At 36.3% G+C, this 26707-nt stretch overlaps 1 protein-coding gene across 1 annotated transcript in view; it reads left to right on the top strand.

Moving 5' to 3' along the window:
- Positions 1-26707, top strand: part of agps (alkylglycerone phosphate synthase) — a 58276-nt gene that overhangs the window by 2564 nt on the left and 29005 nt on the right. The window contains exons 2-11 of the mRNA XM_039647294.2: positions 8437-8526; positions 12775-12865; positions 12946-13066; positions 14727-14801; positions 16263-16334; positions 16459-16538; positions 18031-18111; positions 21213-21338; positions 21431-21539; positions 26019-26146. Coding sequence (XP_039503228.1) covers positions 8437-8526; positions 12775-12865; positions 12946-13066; positions 14727-14801; positions 16263-16334; positions 16459-16538; positions 18031-18111; positions 21213-21338; positions 21431-21539; positions 26019-26146 — 973 coding nt within the window. The remainder of the gene's footprint in view (positions 1-8436; positions 8527-12774; positions 12866-12945; positions 13067-14726; positions 14802-16262; positions 16335-16458; positions 16539-18030; positions 18112-21212; positions 21339-21430; positions 21540-26018; positions 26147-26707) is intronic.

Below are 26707 nucleotides of genomic sequence, written 5' to 3'. Positions count from 1 at the left end.
ACATACATTTTCAATATAACAAGCCAAGGAGAGATGATTAAAGCGTGTTTCGTCCATTTTTATTTTATTTTTTAAATATTAATTTATCGGCCGTTATAACGGCCGATACCGATATTTTGGAAAATGCCTAATATCGGCCGATAATATCGGCCGGACGATATATCGGTCTGGCTCTAGTTGAGAGTGATAACACCAAAACACTCCTGCCTCCAACACACACTCCAACGCAAACTCCACATAAATATAAAAATAAAACAAAACTGTATCTGCTGAAGCTCGTCAGGCCAAACGTGAATCGAATCGACTCAGGACGAAAACACGGATCAACATCGGCAGAGCGTTTGATTTATGGAGAGTCATCCGCTATAGAGAGCCTAAGTCCCGCCCCTCCGCTTCCGGCTCATGGGACCTTATTTCGGAAAAAATATGTATGGTAGTCAATGGCGAGAGACAACTTATCTTTTTATTCCGTCTGAACTCTGCCCTGAATTACACACATGATGTTTGTCAATTTAAAAGATAATTCTGAAAGTCAAAAACGTCGCAGTTTGTCATAAAACAGAAGAGTAACGTTTAGTTTTATGTGAAAATCGCTCAAGAACTACATCTCCCGGGACGCGAAACAACGAGTGAGATCCGCTGCTCGTGTGTGTGCAGTCTGGTACAAAACACTCGTAACGTTACGATTATAACGTAAGACTGTAGAAACAATGACAGACAATAGCCTCAGTAAAGTCAACTTCATTCATTGAGAGAAAATTTGCGCCTTTGGGGTTTGTAGTTTTTGTAATTACGTATTTTCACAGTCTTAGTTATACCTCAACGGTTTCACATCAAACGGCGACTTTCTTTACTTTAAAATGTTTCTTTTAAATTGACAAACATTATATGTGCAATTCAGGGCACAATTCAAACCAGATCAAAATATTTGTTATCTCTCGCCATTGACTGCTATACAATATTTTTCCGAAATAAGGTCCCATGGTGGTCGACCGAGCCTAAGGGACTTAGGCTCTCTATTATTACTATTGTGATAAATTACAAGTTTTCAGATATGCTGAAATAATGGTGAACTGTAATGAAATAGCAAGGTAAACTACAACATACATGAGACATGAAATGAACTCAAAAGACTGTTCCAGGATAATTAACTAGAAGTAGATGTAACTTCTTATGATCTTACTGTTACACTGAAACTGTTCAGTCCAGTTCACTCACCGTTTTCGTTATTATACATTCACTGATGTTGACATTGCTGATTGTGAAATATTTAGTGAAATGCCTTATGCTAGATAACAGCACAAATGTAACGTTATCATGGTACGAGCGTGGAGCATTAGTAAAGTCAAGCTGATAACAGTAGCCTATTATTGTAGCGTTGCAGTGGAAGTTTACATGAGTGTCCAGCATGTTGTGTGACGCTTTCTCCGGTGTGTGTAAAGTCTCAGTGTGGTCGTGTACCATGAGTGATCGCTCTTGTGTTCCAGCACTCTCGCTCTTGTAAAAATTGGTTGCAATCTGAAACATCACCGATAGAGGCCGCTAAAAAATACATATAGCACCTTTAAGAGTCGCTTCTTGTGACATCACGTCCTGTTTTTGTGTTTTTTTAGATGTATTTGGTCCGTGTTGTGTTCATATTTCAGTCGAACCGTACCAGAGTTTGTGTGGGAGTCTGTATATCGGGGCCTTTAGCCCTCGAATATCAGTTAGGGGTGCACGATTCAGAAAATGTCACGATTCGATACGATACCGATTTTTTTTTTGTCTCGAGATTCGATTCAAAATCGATTTTCGATTCAAAAACGATTCTCGATTCAAAAAACGATTCGCAGGTCTATATAAATGTAGTTTACTTTTTCCTATGTGATTGATTGCAGTAGACATAACTTAAAAGAAAAGTTTGATATTACTTTATATGTCTTCATACAAAAATAAAAACTTTTGCAACTAAAAAGTGCGAAGTGCCAAGCTTTGGCCAGCTTTTAAATACATTTAATTCAAGTTTATAATAAAACTTAAATAAAAAGCTTTTACGTGTAGCTTTAAAGGGCTGTAGTCAGATCAAACAAACAATTCTGCTAAATGTGGTTTAAGGAGTAGGTCTACTTCAGCTACCAGGTTGACTGTTGAAATGAACTCGACTGGGCACATTGAACTCCCTAAAAATATATACTAATTTCATAGAACCCTTGCGAAAATATTTTAAATAGATTTAAAAAAGCCACCGCTACTGCTAACATCTGTGGTTAGATTGATTTGTTTAGATCATAGGCGCATAATTTGCGGGTATCTCCAGTTAACTAGCAGAGCATTCATTTAGTTCGCTATTAAATAAGAGACCTATTGTTTTTGAAATCAAGCTGAGCGCTCGTGTCCGCTGCGATCAGTGTCATGGATATACAGTGTTCTCTGTGGCTCGCGCAGTCTTCTCTCGGACGCGCGCTTCAATCTATCGCCGTTGTGGAGACTCCGGTGAAATCTCAAAATAAAATGCACACAAACGTGATGAACATATTCGGTTTTGATCATGAGAGAGAGAAAAAACTATACGAGTGCGGTTTAGAGCCCGTAACCTCTGACACGCTTGGCAAAAGATCTACAGAACTCAAACATAAGATCTGCGGATCGATGCATTTATTTACGGGTTGAGCAGAGTGGCTGCACAGTTTGACCAGCGGGCGGCAAGAACTTGCAATAACTATTTATCAGACCGGCCCTCGCAGCTTTGAAACCATAGAAACACTACCGGACCACCGGTAAAAGTCCCGACTCACCCGATTGCCACTCCGCCCCTGCACGCCATTAAAAAATATAGCCTATATGAATCGATTTTTGGAATTCTATGAATCGATTCTGAATCGGTAAAGATTGAATCGCGATTCAAATGTGAATCGATTTTTTTGCACACCCCTAATATCAGTAGCTGCGTTTACTTACAGATTTGCGCAAAGCTTTTGTGATATTTTCTAAATGTCGATAAAAACGATTGCGAAATGATGGCGTTTCCATTAACTGATTTATGCGACAAAAAAGTTTGTTTTTTTCCCTCTCGTGATGAGTCATTCCAAAAATCATGGCGAACCATGTTGGTAGGTTTACATTAGAGCCAGACCGATATATCGTCCGGCCGATATTATCGGCTGATATTAGGCATTTTCCAAACTATCGGTATCGGCAGTTATAATGGCCTATAAATGAATATTTCAACAATAAAATAAAAATGGACGAAACACGCTTGAACGATGTCATGAGTGTTGGAGTTGTATGGTTTGTCCACCAGAGGGCACTCTACACCGTCCCTGTTGGCAACACTCGTTGAGTTGGTCACGATACATATATTGCTTGAATAACAATTAAAAGAACATCCCCATCAGTTCTCTTAACTCAAATAAGCATGACAACATTTGTGACTATCATGTCCAGTTTTGCTGCTGTTAAATAAGCCGAGAGTGAAGCGGAATTAACTAGTAATAGTTACGTTACGTTGTTACAGTGTAGTTGACTGACTGTGCTTTTAACTTTTGACAACGTGACTGAACGCGACGTGGCCTGTTTTATTGAAAATTTATGTTTTACAATTATGACGTTATCCATTGCTAAATTATGGCTCATCATAGACTAGCTAACCACAAAGCTAGCTAATGCCGCTATCATCCGTCTGTTCTGTTGTGACAATAAAAGAAAAAAATTTTTTTTAAATGCATTATCATATTATTTTTGTTAACTCAAAAATAACCACAAATAACTTATGTTAGGGAAATCTGTTAATGTTTTGTTGCGCGTTTCTGAAAAAAAAAATATATATATCGGAATATCGGATTTTAAAACCAACAAATATTTGTGTCAGTATCGGCCTTCAAAATCCTTTAGCGATCGGGCTCTAGTTTACATATACTCCAGGCACCGCACTAGATACTATTATTAATCGAATTATTGAACGTGTTATCAATATCCAAGCATAGCAAGGAAAACCTCTTATACCGTGAGCTGGTCATGGGTGATTCTCCCTCATATCGGCTTCAAGCTCTTGATCAATTCTGGCATTTCTTTGTTTAGAATCCAGTAGTCCTGTAATACTTTTGTCCTTTACGAGTTTAATGAAGGTCTCGCGTTATTATGTCTAAACACACAGCGCCATCTAACGCTAGGTGACTGTAAATGTTTTCATTGAGGTTTTGTTAAATGTTCGTTTTTCGAACTGCCTGGAAAGCTCCCCATCTGAGCGTACGAGTTTTAGCGAAATTGACGCGTTTCCATTGGGTGTATTTTCAATTCGCAATTTCAATTTGTGACTCTCTCAAACGTGGCTCTCTCTGAAGAGCTGTTCGAGATGTATTTAGTAGGGCTGGGTATTGACACAAATTTCACAATTCGATTCGATTTCGATTCAATATTGATTATTTTGGATATCAGTTGCAATAAATGGCAATTTTTCTCAAGGGAATCAAATCTCTTAACTAATGCTGTAAACTATGGCAGTCTAGTTGTAGCCTATAGGCTTTATTAGCCTAATATGAAGGTAATAATGAACTGTTTTGTAGCTATACAAACACTTAAATTACACTTTTATTTATTTTATAATAAGAAGATTATATGAAATATAAACATTTAAATGGTGGCTGTCATAAAAACATGTCAGATTTATTCAAATATGCTTTAATTATTGAAGAACATTAAGATTATAATGCATATGTAATATGGTGTATATATTTAGCAAAATGCTCCTCTAGAGTTATTTTTTCTATCTGACTAACGAGTTTATGTGAGTTTTCTGAGGTAAATATGACGATACATGACATTGATTACAAGCTGTTTAACTGACGTCTTTCCTCGATTGTAACGCTGAATGTGACATGATACGAATTTCGATAAGTTGTACTCTATCTTTTAACACGCTTTCAGATGCTCATTCATGTTTATTTCGCGCTGTGACTGGTATTATTAAGCCGGAAGAGAGATCAGCGCTGCTGCTTCTCCAGAGCGATCTCACGCCACAGCGACAAAACGCTATTTATGTTTTTGAATTTCGAAAGAAAATGGACGTAATTTGAAATTTGAGACTTTGTTTCATATCAATAGTAACAAAGGACAAAGATTATTGCGATTATTTATTTATTTATTTTTATTTTTGGATGCGCGCAGCCGTGATACATTCAAATGAAACAGGATGACTAATCGATTCTTGAGATTTAAGAATCGATATCGGTTCGTAAAAATGAGAATCGATTAACATCGAGAAATCAATATTTGAAGGGTTCAGATGCAAAAGCCTCTAAATGCCATTTTAAATTTTCTTCTTTAACCCCCTGAGCCCGACGGCGTCGTCGACGATGCCACACGTCACCTCCGATAAATGTTTACATAACTCGATGACAGATTTATCGATTTTCTTACCGTTTTTTCCAGCAGAAAGCTAACGAGCTAGCCATCACGGGGGTGTCTTTCGGGTCTTTCTAGCCTTTACAGAAGGTTTTCTATCCAGCCTGGAACTTGTGCTTCCTTTCAGAGGTTTTCAGCAATAAATCCAAACGCTTTATGTCAAACTTTGATAATCTTGAAGCCCATAATTCATAAATATTCGGTCATTTTTGCCGCTAGCTCGATGCTAGCGGACATCCTGGATATCACGTGATGTTTTCACGTGATGGTTTTTGACCAATTACAGGCTGATCCGTTGTAAACATTGGTGTGCGTCATTACGCATGAACCAAGCGCTGATATAGTGTAGAGAGATAGAGAGACTCACGGAGACGCGCGATTCACAGAGAAACACAGCGAAATAGACGTAAATAAAGTGCTGGTCTATTTTGGTGCATTGCAGGATGAAGGATTTTCAGGAGAACAGAGCTTTTTGACAGATGAGGAACTAGATTACCAGGATAGACCCAGCTGAAGTGCCATTTATTTATTTACTGTAAAAAAGTATTATAGTAGTATAAATGTATTATAAAAGAATAAAAAGAACATAATAAATAAAAGAATAAATAAAATACAAATGCAAAACCTGTGATGTGGCCCTCTGTGTGATTGCTGATAGGAACTGTTTTGAGGCTTGGCACCAGTGAATTTCATTTGGCCCAAAACGCCTGGACTTCTTTTGGAAAAATGTCAATATTTTTTGTTCTGTACAAGTTATAATGTTTATTCCTGTGCTCCAGGACTCCAAAGACATGAACAAACTATTTTCCAGAGGAAAATTGCTTAGCTTTTATTTATTTGTGTGTGATTTCAATAAATAATTGAGTGATTCCATTTCCGATTTATTTTTTCATTTGTCTTTATGGTCCCATAACTTATTTTACATTCAGGTGACATCAATGTAACACAAATATGCTGAAAGTTCAATTTGTCCTGAAAAAAAAGAGGTGTGTCAATTGTCTGTGCACCAAAGGGTTGATATTTTACAAGCTTTTTTAGTAAATGACACCAGACGGAAAATTTATTGTAAAAATACCCTTAGGTCTCAGAGGGTTAATGATGATTTTTATCAAACTTGTGTATTTAAGTTCAGTAATTTCACTTAAATAACAATTAATAGGTAATTACCATTGCAATTTAAGTGAAATCGCTGAACTTAAATATACAAGCTTGATAAAAATGATCATTCTAGAAGAAAATTTCAAATGGCACTTAGAGGCTTTTGCATCTGAACTCTTCATTTATTATCCAGCCCTAGTATTTATTGTGTTTCGAGACCTGGGTCAGTCTTGCACACTTGCGTCCTGTCGGCGGCGTACACGCATTCTCAAGAGGCCTAGACAGCATGTGTGTGTGTCGGCGGGACAGGCCCTTACTTTACTTCTCCTGGTCAACATATGTGTGACATTCCCAGATGTGTGGAAAGAAACACTTTAAAACAATAAGGCCTCGCTTTTATCTTGAAGCTCTGTGTATCTAGTGCAGTTCATTGATAAGATAGTGCTGGAATTTCTGTATGTGTGTGTGTGTGAATGTAAAAGAGAAATGTAGATGTAGAGATTGTTGAACTGCCAGTTGTAGAAAGCTTTGTCTTGTATCTTATCATGCCAGGCATTATACTGTAGGGTTTAACATATTTCCTCTTGGTAGTGTGTGTGTGCTAGATGAACATATTTTCTCAAAGAAAGCAAACAAGAAAAATACATCAAGAAAGATCACATAGATTCTTTCGTTTTTACATTTTTGGTCCCATTTGCTAACAGACTACTGCAGCAGATTGTCATATTCAAAGAAAGTTGCTTTGTTCGATAATTTTCCTGTGTAATTTATGAAATGAGACGGGTTCCTTCCACTTGTCACACACTGTATAACTATGTCTCTGAAGGAGTGAACATACACGGACTGAATGTCATTTTTGTGGCTCATTGAGGGTATATTTAGGGTTTATTAGTATCTATTATTAGACTCTGCTAGTGTTGTCACTCGAAGTGCGCGCACAAACAATCATGAGTACCAAATTTAGATTGTTTTGTTTTGTCTTGGCGAGTATGCACCTAAACACAGTGCTTATGTCTGTCTTAAGCGAGTTGGGAAAGCAAATACACTTGTATGAGTATATTGGATTTGTGCATTCACTCTTAAAGTGACAGTAGCCTAATAGACCTGCTGTCGTCTGTCATTAAAGTTCATCAAACAACAAAAAACTCTGCTGAATAACTTTTGTAACTTTAATTGTAAGCATTCATCTGTATTTCATTTATACAATTAAGTCTATACAGTGTTATTTTACCTTTGATGACTTTGTTCAGTGTCTGTGGTATTTCTTATACTACTGTAGAAAAACTTAAAGCACTGTTGTATTTCATTTTATTAACGTGTGCTCTCATTTGTAACGTATGTATTTGTTATTTTATTACTAACTGTTTACTTATTTGTAAATTCAATTCAAAGCCTACTTGTGCTGTATGTAAGCAACAAAAACACCCCATTGTAAAAACACAAATACATTTAGGAGACATCATTTAATAAAGAAAATCATGACAATATTTTGCTAAACATTTTGTTAAACCACAATTTTACACTCAACGTTAACAATTTGTCATTGTTTAGAAATATTGTGAAATAAATGACCGTACAGATATGTAAAAATGCAGATATATTTGTCACATAATATAAAAAAGTAGTACTATTAAATAATATTAGAAATATTTTTTTGTTTAGTACACTTAAAATAGTGCTGACTCGAATAGATAAAGAAAGCAGGAAATATATTTTAACTTCTCTTGTTTAAAGTGTTTCCTATCCGACGCTCTCTTAGCAGAAGTGAATGCTGTGACCTTATAGTAACGCTATCATTTGATCATGAGACAGAAGACAGAAGTGGTTCATCTCTCTGCAAGTCACTGGAATTGAATATTATATGTGCAGACGTGCAAGACTAAGGTTGCATGTCATTGAATATAGTTTGTGACATTGTTAAACGACATGTAAACTCGTGGGCCTGTGTGTTTTCAGGCAGGAGATCATGAAGTGGAATGGCTGGGGTTACAGTGACTCCAGGTTCCTGTTTAATAAAAAGGGCCAAGCTGAGTTCACAGGCAAACGGTGAGTACGACACACCAAACAAATACCCATTAGACTCCGATATGTTCTTCATCTGTTCTGGGGAAAATATGCAGAATTGATCAGGGTGGATTTCAACATCATATAGATGTGTTAAGCAGAGCTGAGTGCACTACAATCCCACAAACCGACCGTTCTGTCATCCTTTACTCGCCTTGATGTCTGTATGACTTTCTTTTTACTGAGGAATGCAAGAGCATACAGTCAGTAAGTTAATTGTTAATGTATTTAATTTTGTTAATAGTTTAAAGTTTGTTCCTGTTTGTATCTCTGCATATCAAGTACATTTTGTTTCCAACAAGTGCTGCAAGCGGTCCAATCACAATCACAACAGACTGGGTCATCTGACCAATCAGAGCAGAGTAGACCAATCACAACAAACTGGGTCATCTGACCAATCAGAGCAGAGTAGACCAATCACAACAGACTGGGTCATCTGACCAATCAGATCAGAGTAGACCAATCACAACAGACTGGGTCATCTGACCAATCAGATCAGAGTAGACCAATCACAACAGACTGGGTCATCTGACCAATCAGATCAGAGTAGACCAATCACAACAGACTGGGTCATCTGACCAATCAGATCAGAGTAGACCAATCACAACAGACTGGGTCATCTGACCAATCAGATCAGAGTAGACCAATCACAACAGACTGGGTCATCTGACCAATCAGATCAGAGTAGACCAATCACAACAGACTGGGTCATCTGACCAATCAGAGCAGAGTAGACCAATCACAACAGACTGGGTCATCTGACCAATCAGAGCAGAGTAGACCAATCACAACAGACTGGGTCATCTGACCAATCAGAGCAGAGTAGACCAATCACAACAGACTGGGACATCTGACCAATCAGAGCAGAGTAGACCAATCACAACAGACTGGGTCATCTGACCAATCAGAGCAGAGTAGACCAATCACAACAGACTGGGTCATCAGACCAATCAGAGCAGAGTAGACCAATCACAACAGACTGGGTCATCTGACCAATCAGAGCAGAGTACACCAATCACAACAGACTGGGTCATCTGACCAATCAGAGCAGAGTAGACCAATCACAACAGACTGGGTCATCTGACCAATCAGAGCAGAGTAGACCAATCACAACAGACTGGGTCATCTGACCAATCAGAGCAGAGTAGACCAATCACAACAGACTGGGTCATCTGACCAATCAGAGCAGAGTAGACCAATCACAACAGACTGGGTCATCTGACCAATCAGAGCAGAGTAGACCAATCACAACAGACTGAGTCATCTGACCAATCAGAGGAGAGTAGACCAATCACAACAGACTGGGTCATCTGACCAATCAGAGCAGAGTAGACCAATCACAACAGACTGGGTCATCTGACCAATCAGAGCAGAGTAGACCAATCACAACAGACTGGGTCATCTGACCAATCAGAGCAGAGTAGACCAATCACAACAGACTGGGTCATCTGACCAATCAGAGCAGAGTAGACCAATCACAACAGACTGGGTCATCTGACCAATCAGGGCAGAGTAGACGAATCACAACAGACTGGGTCATCTGACCAATCAGAGCAGAGTAGACCAATCACAACAGACTGGGTCATCTGACCAATCAGAGCAGAGTAGACCAATCACAACAGACTGGGTCATCTGACCAATCAGAGCAGAGTAGACCAATCACAACAGACTGGGTCATCTGACCAATCAGAGCAGAGTAGACCAATCACAACAGACTGGGTCATCTGACCAATCAGAGCAGAGTAGACCAATCACAACAGACTGGGCCATCTGACCAATCAGGGCAGAGTAGACCAATCACAACAGACTGGGTCATCTGACCAATCAGAGCAGAGTAGACCAATCACAACAGACTGGGCCATCTGACCAATCAGAGCAGAGTAGACCAATCACAACAGACTGGGTCATCTGACCAATCAGAGCAGAGTAGACCAATCACAACAGACTGGGTCATCTGACCAATCAGAGCAGAGTAGACCAATCACAACAGACTGGGTCATCTGACCAATCAGAGCAGAGTAGACCAATCACAACAGACTGGGTCATCTGACCAATCAGAGCAGAGTAGACCAATCACAACAGACTGAGTCATCTGACCAATCAGAGGAGAGTAGACCAATCACAACAGACTGGGTCATCTGACCAATCAGAGGAGAGTAGACCAATCACAACAGACTGGGTCATCTGACCAATCAGAGGAGAGTAGACCAATCACAACAGACTGGGTCATCTGACCAATCAGAGGAGAGTAGACCAATCACAACAGACTGGGTCATCTGACCAATCAGAGCAGAGTAGACCAATCACAACAGACTGGGTCATCTGACCAATCAGAGCAGAGTAGACCAATCACAACAGACTGAGTCATCTGACCAATCAGAGGAGAGTAGACCAATCACAACAGACTGGGTCATCTGACCAATCAGAGGAGAGTAGACCAATCACAACAGACTGGGTCATCTGACCAATCAGAGGAGAGTAGACCAATCACAACAGACTGGGTCATCTGACCAATCAGAGCAGAGTAGACCAATCACAACAGACTGGGTCATCTGACCAATCAGAGCAGAGTAGACCAATCACAACAGACTGAGTCATCTGACCAATCAGAGGAGAGTAGACCAATCACAACAGACTGGGTCATCTGACCAATCAGAGGAGAGTAGACCAATCACAACAGACTGGGTCATCTGACCAATCAGAGGAGAGTAGACCAATCACAACAGACTGGGTCATCTGACCAATCAGAGGAGAGTAGACCAATCACAACAGACTGGGTCATCTGACCAATCAGAGCAGAGTAGACCAATCACAACAGACTGGGTCATCTGACCAATCAGAGCAGAGTAGACCAATCACAACAGACTGGGTCATCTTACCAATCAGAGCAGAGTAGACCAATCACAACAGACTGGGTCATCTGACCAATCAGAGCAGAGTAGACCAATCACAACAGACTGGGTCATCTGACCAATCAGAGCAGAGTAGACCAATCACAACAGACTGGGTCATCTTACCAATCAGAGCAGAGTAGACCAATCACAACAGACTGGGTCATCTGACCAATCAGAGCAGAGTAGACCAATCACAACAGACTGGGTCATCTGACCAATCAGAGCAGAGTAGACTCTCAGGAAAGGAGGGGTTTAGAGAGACTGAATCCTTTGTTGAACCATTTCAGACACTGGATGGATATTATGAGAAAATTACATATTTTTTGGGACGCATGTTAAACAAAATTAGGAACATTTAATGACGCATAAAGGGTCACTTTAAACTGTTTTCTGTATTGTTACTCATGCACGTGATATGTAGCTATGCGATGTGGATTTTGTGCATTGTTGTGTTTTTGAAGGTGTCATTGTGTTCTGCAAACATTGCTATAGTATAGTGCACTCGAGTTCACACAGTGTTGAGGCTTTCATGAGACGAGTCTGAACAGAGCAGTCTCAAGGACCCACACACACACACACTGTGTAATCGTACAGACAGAGTGGCGCTGCTTCATCACACACACACACACACACACACACACACACACACACACACACACACACACACACACAGATGATGTGCTCTCACTGCCATATGCCTCCTTCACACAGAAATGTCATTCAAAGATCATGTGTATTGAAACGTTTGTCCACATCTAATATCACACGCAGAGAAAACCTTTTTCATTATTACTCCAGTCTGCAGGGTCACATGATCTCTCTAATATGAGGAGTTATCGACATTGGTACTTAGTGGTTATCATGGTTTCATATTTTGTGGGAAAATGTATACTTTTTCTATACAACATTGTTTTTACTTGGGTATTAAATATAAAACTCACACAAAGTATGAGCTTGGGGTGTGCGGTCGTGTCGAGTGTGATGTGCTCACGCCATCTAGTGGCTGCAACACTGAACACACAGGCTGATCTGACCGAAGAGACTGTTCAAAACAGGGATTCAATAATTCTTTACAATTGAATTACGAAGACAAATCATAAAGGAAAAAAATCACAACGATTTGATTTTTATTAAAGTGTAAAAATGTATGTAATAACAGTAAAGTTGACATGAACTAGTCATTATTGACCCACACATTACATGTTTTGTGTAGATTTGCATGGGATATACAGATTTAGAGCAGTGTGTGTGTGTGTGTGTGTGTGTTTCATGAAGTGGTACAGTGTCAGTGTGCAGATGACTGACTCCTGGAAGTGTGTGTGTGTGTGTGTTTCAGGTACCGGTTGAGTGGGCTGATCTTGCCGAGTCTGAAGGACTGGTTCGAGGGCACGTTTGGAGCCAATTTACAGCATAAATCTCCTGCCACAGTAAGTGGAGTGTGTGTCAGACAGCTGTGTGTCAGACTGTGATGGTGTGTGTGTGTAATATGATGTGTGTGTTCCTCTAGCCCACTCTGAATTTAAGCGCAGTCGCTCCTCCTAAGCTGAGCGAGCCCTTCGTGGAGGATCTGAAAGCGGCGGGTGTGTCCGCGTCACATGACCCGGAGGACCGGGTTTTCCGAGCGCATGGTAAAGAACAGAGAGAAGTTTTACCAATTTTTCAAGCATGCTTATGAATTTAGTCGTGTATTTCACCGTGTGGGAAATTTGTTTTATACAGAAATTCAGCTTATTTTAATTAATTTCTTATTAAAATGTAATGACTCTAAAAATTATAATGTTATAATAATATAAATAGGTTTTATTTATGCAAACTAGAATTATTTTATGATTTCAGTTTTTCTTTTTTTCAGTTTTCTTTTGATTTAAGGGTGAAATAATTTTTTTTTTCTTTTATTATCACAAATTTGAGTTTTTTTAGATTGTGGTGGAATTGCTGAAGCAAAAATAAATTAAAGAATGCGTTTTTTTTATCAAAACACTAATATTTAATATATTAATAATTGTACAGAAGTCTAAAGCTATATTTATTTGATCAAAAATACAGTAAAAACAGTGAAATTCAGCTTATTTTAATATACTTTTCTTATTAAAATGTGATGCTAAAAATTATAATGCTAAAATAATATAAATAGGTTTTATTTATGCAAACTAGAATATTTTATGATTTCAGTTTTTCTTTTTTTCAGTTTTCTTTTGATTTAAGGGTGAAATAAATTATTTTTTTTCTTTTATTATCACAAATTTGAGTTTTTTAGATTATGGTATAATTGCTAAAGCGAAAATAAATTAAAGAATGTGTTTTTTTTTGTAATCAAAACACTAACATTTAATATATGAATCATTGTACAGAAGTCTAAAGCTATATTTATTTGATCAAAAATACAGTAAAAACAGTGAAATTCAGCTTATTTTAATATACTTTTCTTATTAAAATGTGATGATGCTAGAAATTATAATGCTAAAATAATATAAATAGGTTTTATTTATGCAAAGTATAATTATTTTATGATTTCAGTTTTGTTTTTCTTATGATTTAAGGGTGAAATAAATTACTGAAGCTAAAATAAATTAAAGAATGTGTTTTTTTAATCAAAACACTAATATTTAATATATGAATCATTGTACAGAAGTCTAAAGCTATATTTATTTGATCAAAAATACAGTAAAAACAGTGAAATTCAGCTTATTTTAATATACTTTTCTTATTAAAATGTGAAGATGCTAAAAATTATAATGTTAAAATAATATAAATAGGTTTTATTTATGCAAAATAGAATTATTTTATGATTTCAGTTTTGTTTTTCTTATGATTTAAGGGTGAAATAAATTGCTGAAGCTAAAATTAATTAAAGAATGTGTTTTTTTTAATCAAAACACTAATATTTCATATATTAATAATTGTACAGAAGTCTAAAGCTATATTTATTTGATCAAAAATACAGTAAAAAGTGAAATATTATAACCATTTAAAGTAACTGTTTAAATGTTTTCTAAAGTAATATGAGGATTTGATACTCAAGAAACATTTCTGATTATTATCAATGTTGAAAACCATTGTGCCGCTTCATATTTGTGTGGAAAACATGATTTGTTTGTTTTTAGCAACGTGCAAATAAATTTTACTGTATGTTTTGATCACTTTAATAGTCCTTGCCAAGTAATGTCTTAAAATAATCATGCCTACTTCAAACTAGTATATTTATTGCGAGGTTTACTACTATTAGTAAATGATACTAGTAATGATGTTTCTAAGAGTGTGTGTGTGTGTGGTGTGTCTCTTCCTCAGGTCACTGCCTGCATGAGATCTTCGCCCTGCGCGAGGGGAGGATCGGACGCGTGCCCGACATGGTGGTTTGGCCCAGTGAGTGACAGCCTCAGTTTGCTCATTAATATTCATGAGAAGCTGCTTTCATTAGAGGGAAAGGGGCGTTCCCCGTCCACTGAGACTCTAGCTGCTCTCTGATTGGTGGATTCCTGACAGCACCCATTCAGCACCTCTGATTAACAGCCGAGCTTTGTTTAGGAGAAAGCAAATCATGTCCTCCCTCTCGGAGAGTTCACCCGTCCCGTCACCCTCCGCACTCCTTCAGAAGATCCTCTGCCTCTGAAATGACCCGTGTTCCCCGTCCAATCAGATCCCACGGGACATAATCACATCCGGTTTACGTCACAGTAACTGAAGGCTTGTGAACTGAAACTGAAAAGTTTGTGTTTACATAATATATATGTGTGTGTGTGTGTACGGGGTATAATTAATTATTTTGTGTATATAAATACACAGACATGCATGCATATATTTATGAAATATTTGCATGTATATATATTTATATATAGTTTATATTACATATAAATATAAGCTATATATATATATATATATGTGTGTATGTGTGTATATATATATATATATATATATATAGTATACGTATATAATGTGTATGTGTATTTATATAATCTATATCTATATATATATATACACATACACACACACACACATATATATATATATATACATACACATATATATATATATATATATATATATATGTGTGTGTGTATATATATATATATATATATATAGATATATATATAGATATAGACATATACATATACGTATATATACATATCATAAATATTTACATGCATGTGTATGGCAAGTGATTTTAACTTTTATTAATTTCCAGGATTTGAATTCTTGATATCAAAAAATGTAATTGTTGATCTCAAGAATTGATTTTTTACTAGTAGAAATATCATTTTTAATATCAATAATTACATTAATACAAGTAAACTAGTTAATGGTAGCAATTGAATTGTTGATATCATGAATTCACATTTTTACTTGTAACAATGTAATTATTGATATTAAAAATGATATTTCTACTACTAAAAAAAATCAATTCTTGATATCAACAATTACATATTTTGATATCAAGAATTCATATCCTGGAAATTAATAAAAGTGAAAACGGCTTGCCATACGTGTGTGTGTATTTACATACACAAGATAATTATACCCCGTACACGCACACAAACACACACATATTATGTAAACACCAACTTTTATTTTGGATGTGATTAATCATTTCACAGCACTGATATAAAGACATTTCGAATATTACAAAAGATTTATATTTAACTTTCTATTCATCAAACAATCCTGAACAATGTATCATGATTTCCTGCAAAAATAAGCAGGCTTGGTGAGCAAAAGAGACATCTTTAAAAAATGTATTTTTATTTATATTTATATGCTTTTCATGCCAGGCTTGTGTGTTATGACTGATATGAGGGCGGTGTGTGTGTGTGTGTTTGGTGTTGTCAGGCTGTCACAGTGATGTGGAGAAGATCGTGGATCTGGCCTGTAAACACAACGTCTGCTTGATCCCCTACGGAGGCGAGTACCTTCACAAGTTATGCATAATTACACACAAATAACCATAACCCTGTAATATTAACGTAACAGTATACTCTCTCTCTCTCTCTCTCTCTCTCTCTCTCTCTCTCTCTCTCTCTCTCAGGTGGCACGAGTGTGTCCAGTGCTCTTGAGTGCCCTCAGGAGGAGACTCGCTCCATTGTTTCTCTGGACACATCTCAGATGGTGAGTGTTTGCTCCATTACATGCATACACACTGGTGTGTGTGTGTGTGTATTTATGGTGCATATCTTAAAGGAGTAGTTCACTTTTAAAAAAACTTCTTCTGATAATTTACTCACCCCCATGTCATCCAAGATGTCCATGTCTTTCTTTCTTCAGTCGAAAAGAAATTAAGGTTTTTGATGAAAACATTCCAGGATTTTCTCCATATAATGGACTTCAATGGGAACCAAACGGTTCAAGGTCCAAATGAGAGTTTCAGTGCAGCTTCAAAGGGCTTTAAACAATTCCAGACGATGAATAAGGGTCTTATCAAGGACCCTTTGAGTCATGACTCGAAAAAAGATTTGTTCATTTTGATGAACGAGTTCGAACAGGAGAGTCACGAACACTCATCCCAGAACAGAGCAAGGCGAGCATTTGAGCTTATAAAACTTAAACTTTGTTATTTATTTTTTAAATGAGTGATCGTTTCACTTGATAAGACCCTTATTCATCGTCTGGAATCGTTTAAAGCCCTTTGAAGCTGCACTGAAACTGTCTTTTGGACCTTGAACTGTTTGGTTCCCATTGAAGTCCATTATATGGAGAAAATCCTGGAATGTTTTCATCAAAAACCTTAATTTCTTTTCGACTGAAGAAAGAAAGACGTGGACATCTTGGATGACATGGGGGTGAGTAAATTATTAACAAAAGTTTTTTTTAAAAGTGAACTACTTCTTTAAAGGTACACACACACACACACACACACACACACACACACACACTGAGCTCTCTCTGTTCGCTCTACCTGTCTGTTCTTCTCTCTGGGTTTCTCCTCTCTCCGCATACTTCATCTGCGGCTCTGACCTCGGCCGACCCGTGTTGCGGTCGTGGGGTCGAGCACATGAAAGGCAGTGTGTCGTGAGCGGTGAGGTTGTTTTATGAGCGCAGTGTGTGATTGATAGCGGTGGGGGCGGAGCCAACTGTGGTTTCCTGAAGAGTGTTTAACCCTGTGGGACAAAACCTGCTTGATAGTCAGAACGCCTGAAACACACACACCAGCTGAAGCCCGAGCTGCACGCAAAGGTGGGAGTGTGTGTGTTGTTCACTTGAGGAAAGTCCCGATTATCTGTCCGATGAGATGGTTTGCAGCGAGTGGTGTTACTATGGTTTGTGGTTCACACACACACACACTGACCTGATATGTGGGCTGAGTTTAGCGGCAGTGAACGAGTTTGACGTGTGGTTTGAGGGAGATCTGTTAACACACTCATAATGCCGACATCACTGCACTTCAATCTAGTCAAGTCACCTTCATTTATGTGTGCTTTTAATAGAGCCGGACCGATATTATCGGCCGATATTAGGCATTTTACAAACTATCCGTATCGGCAGTTATAATGGCGGATAAATGAATATTAAAAATGATAAATGATAAAAAGAGCTGTGATCTCGACTGATAAATGTTAAACGAGTGACCTGTGATCTTCTGCTGTTTGTTCCTTTCCTTCAGAACCGAATCTTGTGGATTGATGAGAAGAATCTGACGGCTCATGTGGAGGCTGGGATCATCGGACAGGATCTGGAGAGACAGGTCATTGGTCCACACACTGATTTTACAACAGCTTTCTGCACATTACTGTGTGTATGTGTATATATATATATATATATATATATATATTAGTGCTGTCAAACGATTAAAATATTTAATCGCGATTAATCGCATTAATGTCATAGTTAACTCGCGATTAATCGCACTTTTTTATCTATTCTAAATGTCTCTTGATTTCTTTTTGTTACATTATTTTTTTCTCATTTTAATGCTCTTATCAACATGGAAAAGTGGAAAAATTATTATTGAAAATAACATTGGAATAGTGTTCAATTTCACACTAACATATATAAATAATCTCTCACACAATGTAACACTGTCTATCAATAAAAAGGTGACAGAAATACTGACGAGGTCCTGATATTGGCGAAGGGGCGGAGAATTCGCATCAGCTGTGTGTGTGTGTGTGTGTGTGTTTGCTTGGCCATCATCAAGTGATGTTTCAGACTGGACGTGCTGCGATGATGATCGCTCAGTTCACAACGACAAAACACACTGATCACTTGGTCTTGTCAATGGGACAATTTGGCAACTTTTTAGAAGTAAACTTTCCATTCAGCATCTTAGGGCATCCATTTCGGCGTCTCGCGCTCGTCATCCACTCAAACGTAACGTTACTATTTGGCCGGCTTGCAAGCCGAAACGAGTGTGTGCGGCACAAAACGTCCTCGCGCTGCGCTCTGAAACCCTTTCATTTCAATGGCTTGCGCCGCGCGAGGACGTTTTGTTGCTTCTTCGACCAAAGCGCAAGCGGATCAAGACTGTAAACAAAACAACAGGCACGCCGTAAACACACTTTTGGGCTTGCGAGCCGGCTTTGAGTGGATGACGAGCGCGAGACGCCGAAATGGATCGGACGCATGCCGCGTCCTGTTGCAAAAGCATGTAAAAAAACTACAAAGTTTGCTAGGACAAAAAGACCGTTAATCGCACGATAAAAAAATTAACGCCGTTAAAATGGGTTTGCGTTAACGCCGTTAATAACACGTTAAACTGACCGCTCTAATTTATATATATATATATATATATATATAGTGTGTGTGTGTGTGGGGTTCAGGTGTTCCCTAAATGTCCCTACAAGGATAGTAATAGCAGAAATCCTTGTCCTTGTGGGACATTGTTTGGTCCCCATGAGGAAAACAGCTTATGAATCAGACTGAGTGATATTTTTTTAAAATGCATAATTATTTATTTTGGACTTTATCACAAATTATTTCAGATTTATATCAAGGTTTTTTTGGTTTCGCAACATTAGACTTTTTTTTTTAGCCAATTCCGACACGTTTGAGTTTTGTGTGAAGGGTAGGTTTAGGGGTCGGGTTCGTGTAAGGAGAGAAAATATACAGATTGTACTGAAGGGTAATAACAGGTCATTTGTTTGGGACTTTCTGTCTACACACACACACACACACACACACACACACACACACAGCAGATGGTCCCATTAAACTAATGTCGAAAAATGGCACTGGTGCTGCTGGTGTGGTGTAGTATAGTGTGTGTGTGAGATGCATCATAAACATGCCCATCACTGTGTGTGTGTGTGTGTGTGTGTGGAGGGAAGCTGGACAGATGGTGAAACATTAAAGTGAGTGTGTATTTCTCGGGGGTTTGCTTAATAAAATCACCTGGAGCGTGTGTTTTATCTGAGACTGATCAATAAGTCCATCAGCTCTCTTACAGGTATACGGCTGTCACGTACACACACACACACACACACACACATTGTGAGTCTGACCGCAGGAAACATCTGTAACGCTCCATAAGGCTTCAGTAGTTCTGTGTTTATCCAGAAACTCATTTCCTGTGAGGCTGTTGTGTTTTACCGTCATTCACATTTTTATTATGAAACCGATCTCGTCCTGGTCCTGGATGCTGATTGGTCAGGACAGGGATCCAGCTGTGCTAAAATACACCATGTTGGAACAGCGATGATGTTTAACATCTGTTCACCAGCTGCTATTGTATCCAGGGGTGTGTGTGTGTATATATATATATATATATATATATTAGGGCTGTGCAAAAATTAATTGCAATTAATCGCATCCAAAATAAAAGTCTGTGTTTACATAATATATTTGTGTGTGCTGTATATAATTATTTTTTTATATATATAAATACACACCCATGCATGTATATATTTAAGAAAATGTGTTATTCAAATATAAAATATTTATATTTATATAATATAGATTATGCATTTATATATATATATATATATATACAGAATTTAAGTGCAAATAATTCTTAAATATATACATGCATGCATAGGTATTTATATATACAAAATAATTATATACAGCACACACAGATATATTATGTAAACACATATATATTGTGCTAAATAAGTTTGTGTTTACAAAATATATGTGTGTGTGTAGTGTGTATAATTATTTGGTTTATATAAAGACACACTTATTCATGAATTATTTAAGAAAAAATTGTTATATATATATATATATAAAATATTTATATATAATATTATTAGGGCTGTGCAAAAATTAATTGCGATTAATCGCATCCAAAATGAAAGTCTGTGTGTACATAATATATTTGTGTGTGCTGTATATAATTATTTTGTATATATAAATACACACCCATGCATGTATATATTTAAGAAAATGTGTTATTCATATATAAAATATTTATATTTATATAATATAGATTATGCATTTATTTATGTATATATATATATATATATATATATATACAGAATTTAAGTGCAAATAATTCTTAAATATATACATGCATGTGTGTGTATTTATATATACAAAATAATTATATACAGCACACACAAATATATTATGTAAACACAGACTTTTATTTTGGATGCAATTAATCGCAATTAATTTTTGCACAGCCCTAATATATATATATATAAACAAAATATACATGCAAATACTTCTTAAATATATACGTGAATGTGTGGGTATTTATATATACAAAATAATTATACACCGTACACACACACACATATTATGTAAACACAAACTTTTATTTTGGATGCAATTAATTGTTGCCCAGCACTAGTTTTAATTAAAAAAAATACTTTGTAAGTAAGATGTTGTTTTGTGTGTGTGTAGTTGAACGAGCATGGCTACTGTACGGGCCACGAGCCGGACTCCATGGAGTTCAGTTCCCTGGGCGGATGGGTGGCGACCCGCGCCTCGGGCATGAAGAAGAACATCTACGGCAACATTGAGGACCTGGTATGTTTTGCTGTGTCTCCACACACACACGCATGTTTTATCCGCATCAGTCTTGTGCTCATCATGTTACCTGTGATCTACTGTGTTCCCAGGTGGTGCATATAAAGATGGTGACCCCTAGAGGAGTGATTGAGAAGAGCTGTCTGGGGCCCCGCATGTCCACGGGCCCCGACATACATCACTTCATCATGGGCTCAGAAGGTGTGTGTGAATCTCAAGAAACCTGTTAAGAGCATGTCTGGCTCATATTTCCCCTCTAAGGTATATTTCTATACATCGTGAGAATTAAATGATAATTCTGTCATCGTTTACTCGCCCTCATGTTGTTCCAAGCTGAACACAAACACAAGATATTTTGAAGAATATGGTTTGCCAAACAGTTGATGGACTCAATAGTGTTTCCATAGTCCAAGTCAATGTGGTCCATCTTTTTTGTTTGTTCATCAGAAAATAGGAATTCATGAGTGAATGATAATACGTTTTTCCATTTTGGGTGAACTATCTCTTTAACCCTTTAAGCCACGCCCTCAGACGCGATGAGCCAATCACAGTGCGCAGCTAACCCAATACACTCGGACATTCTCTGCTTCCACGTCCATTGTAATGCATTGCAGTTAGTCAGTTTTCATTCGTTTTTCTTGTTATTTTAAGTTTTAAATGGTCAAACGGTGTGTATGGGGTACATCTGACACCAGGTTCCCGAGAGGCTGGGCGACGGTGTGTGTTTCTTTACCCTTTCCCAAACCACATCTCAACCGAGATAAGTGTCTGCTCTGGATTAAGTAAAGGAGCAGTATGCATTAATCATAGATTTTCCCTGATATGTCACTAGAAATCATGTTCATTTCAAATACTTATATCAACAGGAGCATGTGTAGGCTTGATCTGAACGTGTAACGTCTGGTTTTGTATGCAAAAATAATTATCGAGTTAGCCGTTTGGTTTCCGTTTCTATCGGCTCTTAAACAGAGACACAAACACATTTTAGACACAAATTCCTAATGTTTAATAGTCTTAATTTTCCTTAATTTCTCAATTCCATCTTTTGGATTTTGAGGTGAAATGATGACAGCCTATTTCTGTTGCAGCTGCGCTTCAGATGACCCGAGTCTGAATCACGTCCTTTCTGATCCCGTCCCCTGTATAATTAAACAAAAAATATCTAAATAAGAGGCAAACAATGGCAGGAATTTATAATTTAGCAAATGAAAGTCTGGTGACGCTGTGGTTTACCTCAAATAAAAGCTATATTTAGGCGTTGGGGTTAGTCAGTAGAGGGCAGTGACACATGTTTCACTAACAGTGTAATGTTTCTCACACACACTTACAGACTCAGACAGGGCAACAGGTCAGAAGTATGTGCTTGATATTTATCACATGTCACGATTCTGTTTAAAAGTATTCCTTATCCAAAGAAAATTATATTATTATTATTTTTTCTCTAAAAATTAAGGCATTCATGAAGCCCTGAAGTGATGAGAATGGGCCTGAAGCTCTTTACGGCACACATGAAGTCTGTGTGGGAGGATGATTGTCTCCCAGGTTTAATCTGCATTAATTAAACATTCATGATTCGTTAGGAGGGACATCTGGCTTGTTTAATGGGTTTGTAATGTCAGGGACATTTAGGTCCTGAAGCAGGACACATTTCACTTTTTCTCCTTTGACACACTAAAGTTCAGATGGCAGATTGTTGTTATTTTTACAGCAGTCATGATTCTGCTGTCAGAGGTGTGTGTGTTTGATGGTAAACTGGAGTTTTGTTACATTTAAAGAAGTGTTTTGCATTCGATACAACTTCTAAGTGATCTATTTAAGTGATATTATGAATCAATGACAAATGTAAATAATGCTTCATTTAGAAATGATAAATTGCTTATTAATTTCTATTAATGGTTTATAAATGATGACTGTTTACTAATGCTTAACTAATGATTAATAGCATGGAGTTATTATAAAGTTGTTGGCAGAAATTCAGAATCCAGTAAAAAAGAAATGAGACAATATTTCAGATATTACAGGATAGTGTTTAAAATATATGTGATATGACACATTACACTAAAATAATGCAATAAATATTAACTAAATAGCATAATTTGCAACAAAACACCCTAATTTGCATTATTGAAAACAAAAATATGAACAACAAACAATTGAAATATAATCATATGTGTTGTGTCACTCACTCAGGGACTTCTGGGAAAGTTCTTTTACTGTTTTGCACTGGAAATTTTATAATAATTAATAGTTTCCTAAAAACAACTTAAATTAGACAGTATTTTACAGTAAAATTACTGTTAAACCATTTACTTTTACTGTTTGCAGCATAATTTATTTGGTAATTCATAGTTTTTACTTTAAAAAAACAAACATTTGGCCGGGCCGTATTTTACAGTAAAATTACATGTGACGTTAAACGGTTTACTTTTACTGTTGTTTTATCATAAATTATATAGCAATTCATATTTTTTTGCTTCCAAAAGCCATAAATCTGACATTATTGTACAGTAACATATATTGTGATGTTAAACCATTTACTTTTTACTATTTTCACTATAAATTATACAGTAATTCATAGTTTTTTCTTCCATAAATTTGACAATATTTTATAGTAAAACTATGTATAATGTGATATTAAACCATTTACTTTTATGGTTTTTACACTGTAAATTATATGGTAACTCATAGTTTTTACTTCCAAAAAACTACACTTTGGCAGGATTTTACTGTTAAATTGCACACAGTATAATGTGATGTTAAACCTTTGACTGTTTTTCACCAAAATTATACAGTAAAATATAGTTTTTACTACCAAAAGCCATAAATTTGACATTATTATACAGTAAAATGTAATACAATGTTAACCTTTTACTGTTTTTAACTATAAATTGTATGGGAATTCATAGTTTTTACTTAAAAAACAAAACAAACATTTGGCCGTATTTTACAGTAAAATTACATTTGATGTTAAACGGCTTACTTTTACTGGTTTTTTTTAATCATAAATTATATAGTAATTGATTTTTTTTTTGCTTCCAAAAGCCATAAATCTGACATTATTGTACAGTAAAATATATTGTGATGTTAAACCATTTACTTTTTACTGTTTTCACTATAAATTATACAGTAATTCATAGTTTTTACTTCCAAAAGCCATAAATTTGACAATATTTTACAGTAAAACTATGTATAATGTGATATTAAACCATTTACTTTTATGGTTTTTACACTGTAAAATATATGGTAATTCGTAGTTTCCTAAAAAAACACAACAAACAAGTTAGACAATATTTTACGGTAAAATTACATGTAATGTGCTGTTAAACCAGTAACTATTACTGTTTTATATATGGTAACTCATAGTTTTTACTTCCAAAAAACTAAACTTTGGCAGGATTTTACAGTTAAATTGCACACAGTATAATGTGATGTTAAACCTTTGACTGTTTTTCACCAAAATTATACAGTAAAATATAGTCTTTACTACCAAAAGCCATACATTTGACATTATTATACAGTAAAATGTAATACAATGTTAAACTTTTACTGTTTTTAACTATAAATTGTATGGTAATTCATAGTTTCCTAAAAAACACAACAAACAAGTTGGACAGTATTTTACGGTAAAATTACATGTAATGTGCTGTGAACTTTTAATGTTTTTACACTGTAAATTATATGGTAATTCATAGTTTTTACTTCCAAAAAACTAAAATTTGGCAGGATTTTACAGTTAAATTACTTGCAGTATAATGTGATGTTAAACCTTTGACTGTTTTTCATCAAAATTATACGGTGAAATATAGTTTTTACTTCCAAAAGCCATAAATTTGACGTTATTATACAGTAAAAAGTAATGCGAAAAAAAACAAAAACTTTTTTAAATTTTTTTTTTACTGTTTTTAACTGTAAATTTGACAGTTTTTACTTCCAAAATCATAAATTTGACATTATTATACAGTAAAATGTAATGCGATGTTAAACTTTTACTGTTTTTAACTAAGTTGTATGGTAATTCAGAGTTTTTACTTCCAAAACCATAGATTTTGAACACATTTTCATGAAGAGAATAAGAGTGAAGGGTGAGTTTTGATGCTGAGGTATGTTCTGCTCATAAAGCTTCAATCCAGCATACGGTCTCAATGATGGCTCGTATAAACTCTCCACAGGACTGTTACACTCTCATACACGTTCGCTTGCTCTGGGCTTTCGGTAATGAGTGTAGAAGCAGCAGATGCAGGGGTCAGAGGTCATGCTGGTCCGGGACAGAGGGCCTGCTGCGCCGGGCCCCGGTGTCTCTGCTCTCCCCCCAGTGTGTCGTTTGATACTGACCTGCTTTATGTCACAGAACACACAGTCTGTAAATCTCTTTGCTTCCTTTTGTAGTGGAAGAAACTTGAGCGTTCAGGTGAAAATGAACATGCAGATCTCCTGCAGAGAGTCAGGGGCTCCTTTCGTGTGTGTGTGTGTGCTGTGTACAACTCTCAGACTCACTGTTATATCCTGTTGCTGGTGTTAAGGACTTTTCAGATCATGCACATTACAAACTGCACACATTTTCAGCCCTTGTGTGTGATAAAGTAATACTGGATCAGATCAAACCTCATTTGACAACGGTTGCTGGTGTGAACTCCCATCTGTCCGTGCACATGCCAATGGTGTGTGTGTCTCGTTTTTCAGGAACTCTGGGAGTGGTGACTGAAGTTACAATGAAGATCCGACCCATTCCTGAGTACCAGAAGTATGGCTCTGTGGTATTCCCAAACTTCCAGCAGGGCGTGGCGTGCCTGAGAGAGGTGGCCAGACAGGTCAGTACAGGCCTACATGTGACTAATACACACACACACACACTGCCATTCAAAAGTTTGGGATGGGTAATATATATATATATATATATATATATATATATATATAAAATATTTTTTTATAATTTATATATATATATACAGTATATATATATATATATATATATATATATAATATTTTTTATAATTTATATATATATATATATATATATATATTACAAATATTATATATATATGTGTATATATATATATATATATATATATATTATTTTAATATATATATTAATATATTATACATTATATTTATATTATATTAATTTTATACATATATTATCATATATTTTGTTTTTATATATATATATATATATATATATATATATATATATATATGTATATAATTTTTTTATGTTTTTAAAAGAAGTCTCTTATGCTCACCAAGGCTGCATTTATTTGATTGAAAAAACAAAACAGTAATATTGTGAAATAATATTAGAATTGAAAATGTTTTCTATGTGAATATATAGTAGAGTGTAATTTATTCCTGTGATCAAAGCTGTATTTATC

Source organism: Pimephales promelas, chromosome 7 (assembly GCF_988280905.1).
Source record: "Pimephales promelas chromosome 7, fPimPro1.hap1.1, whole genome shotgun sequence".
NCBI lineage: Eukaryota > Metazoa > Chordata > Actinopteri > Cypriniformes > Leuciscidae > Pimephales > Pimephales promelas.
Note: the sequence above shows the minus strand (reverse complement) of the source record. Positions and strands in the feature narration are given on the sequence as shown.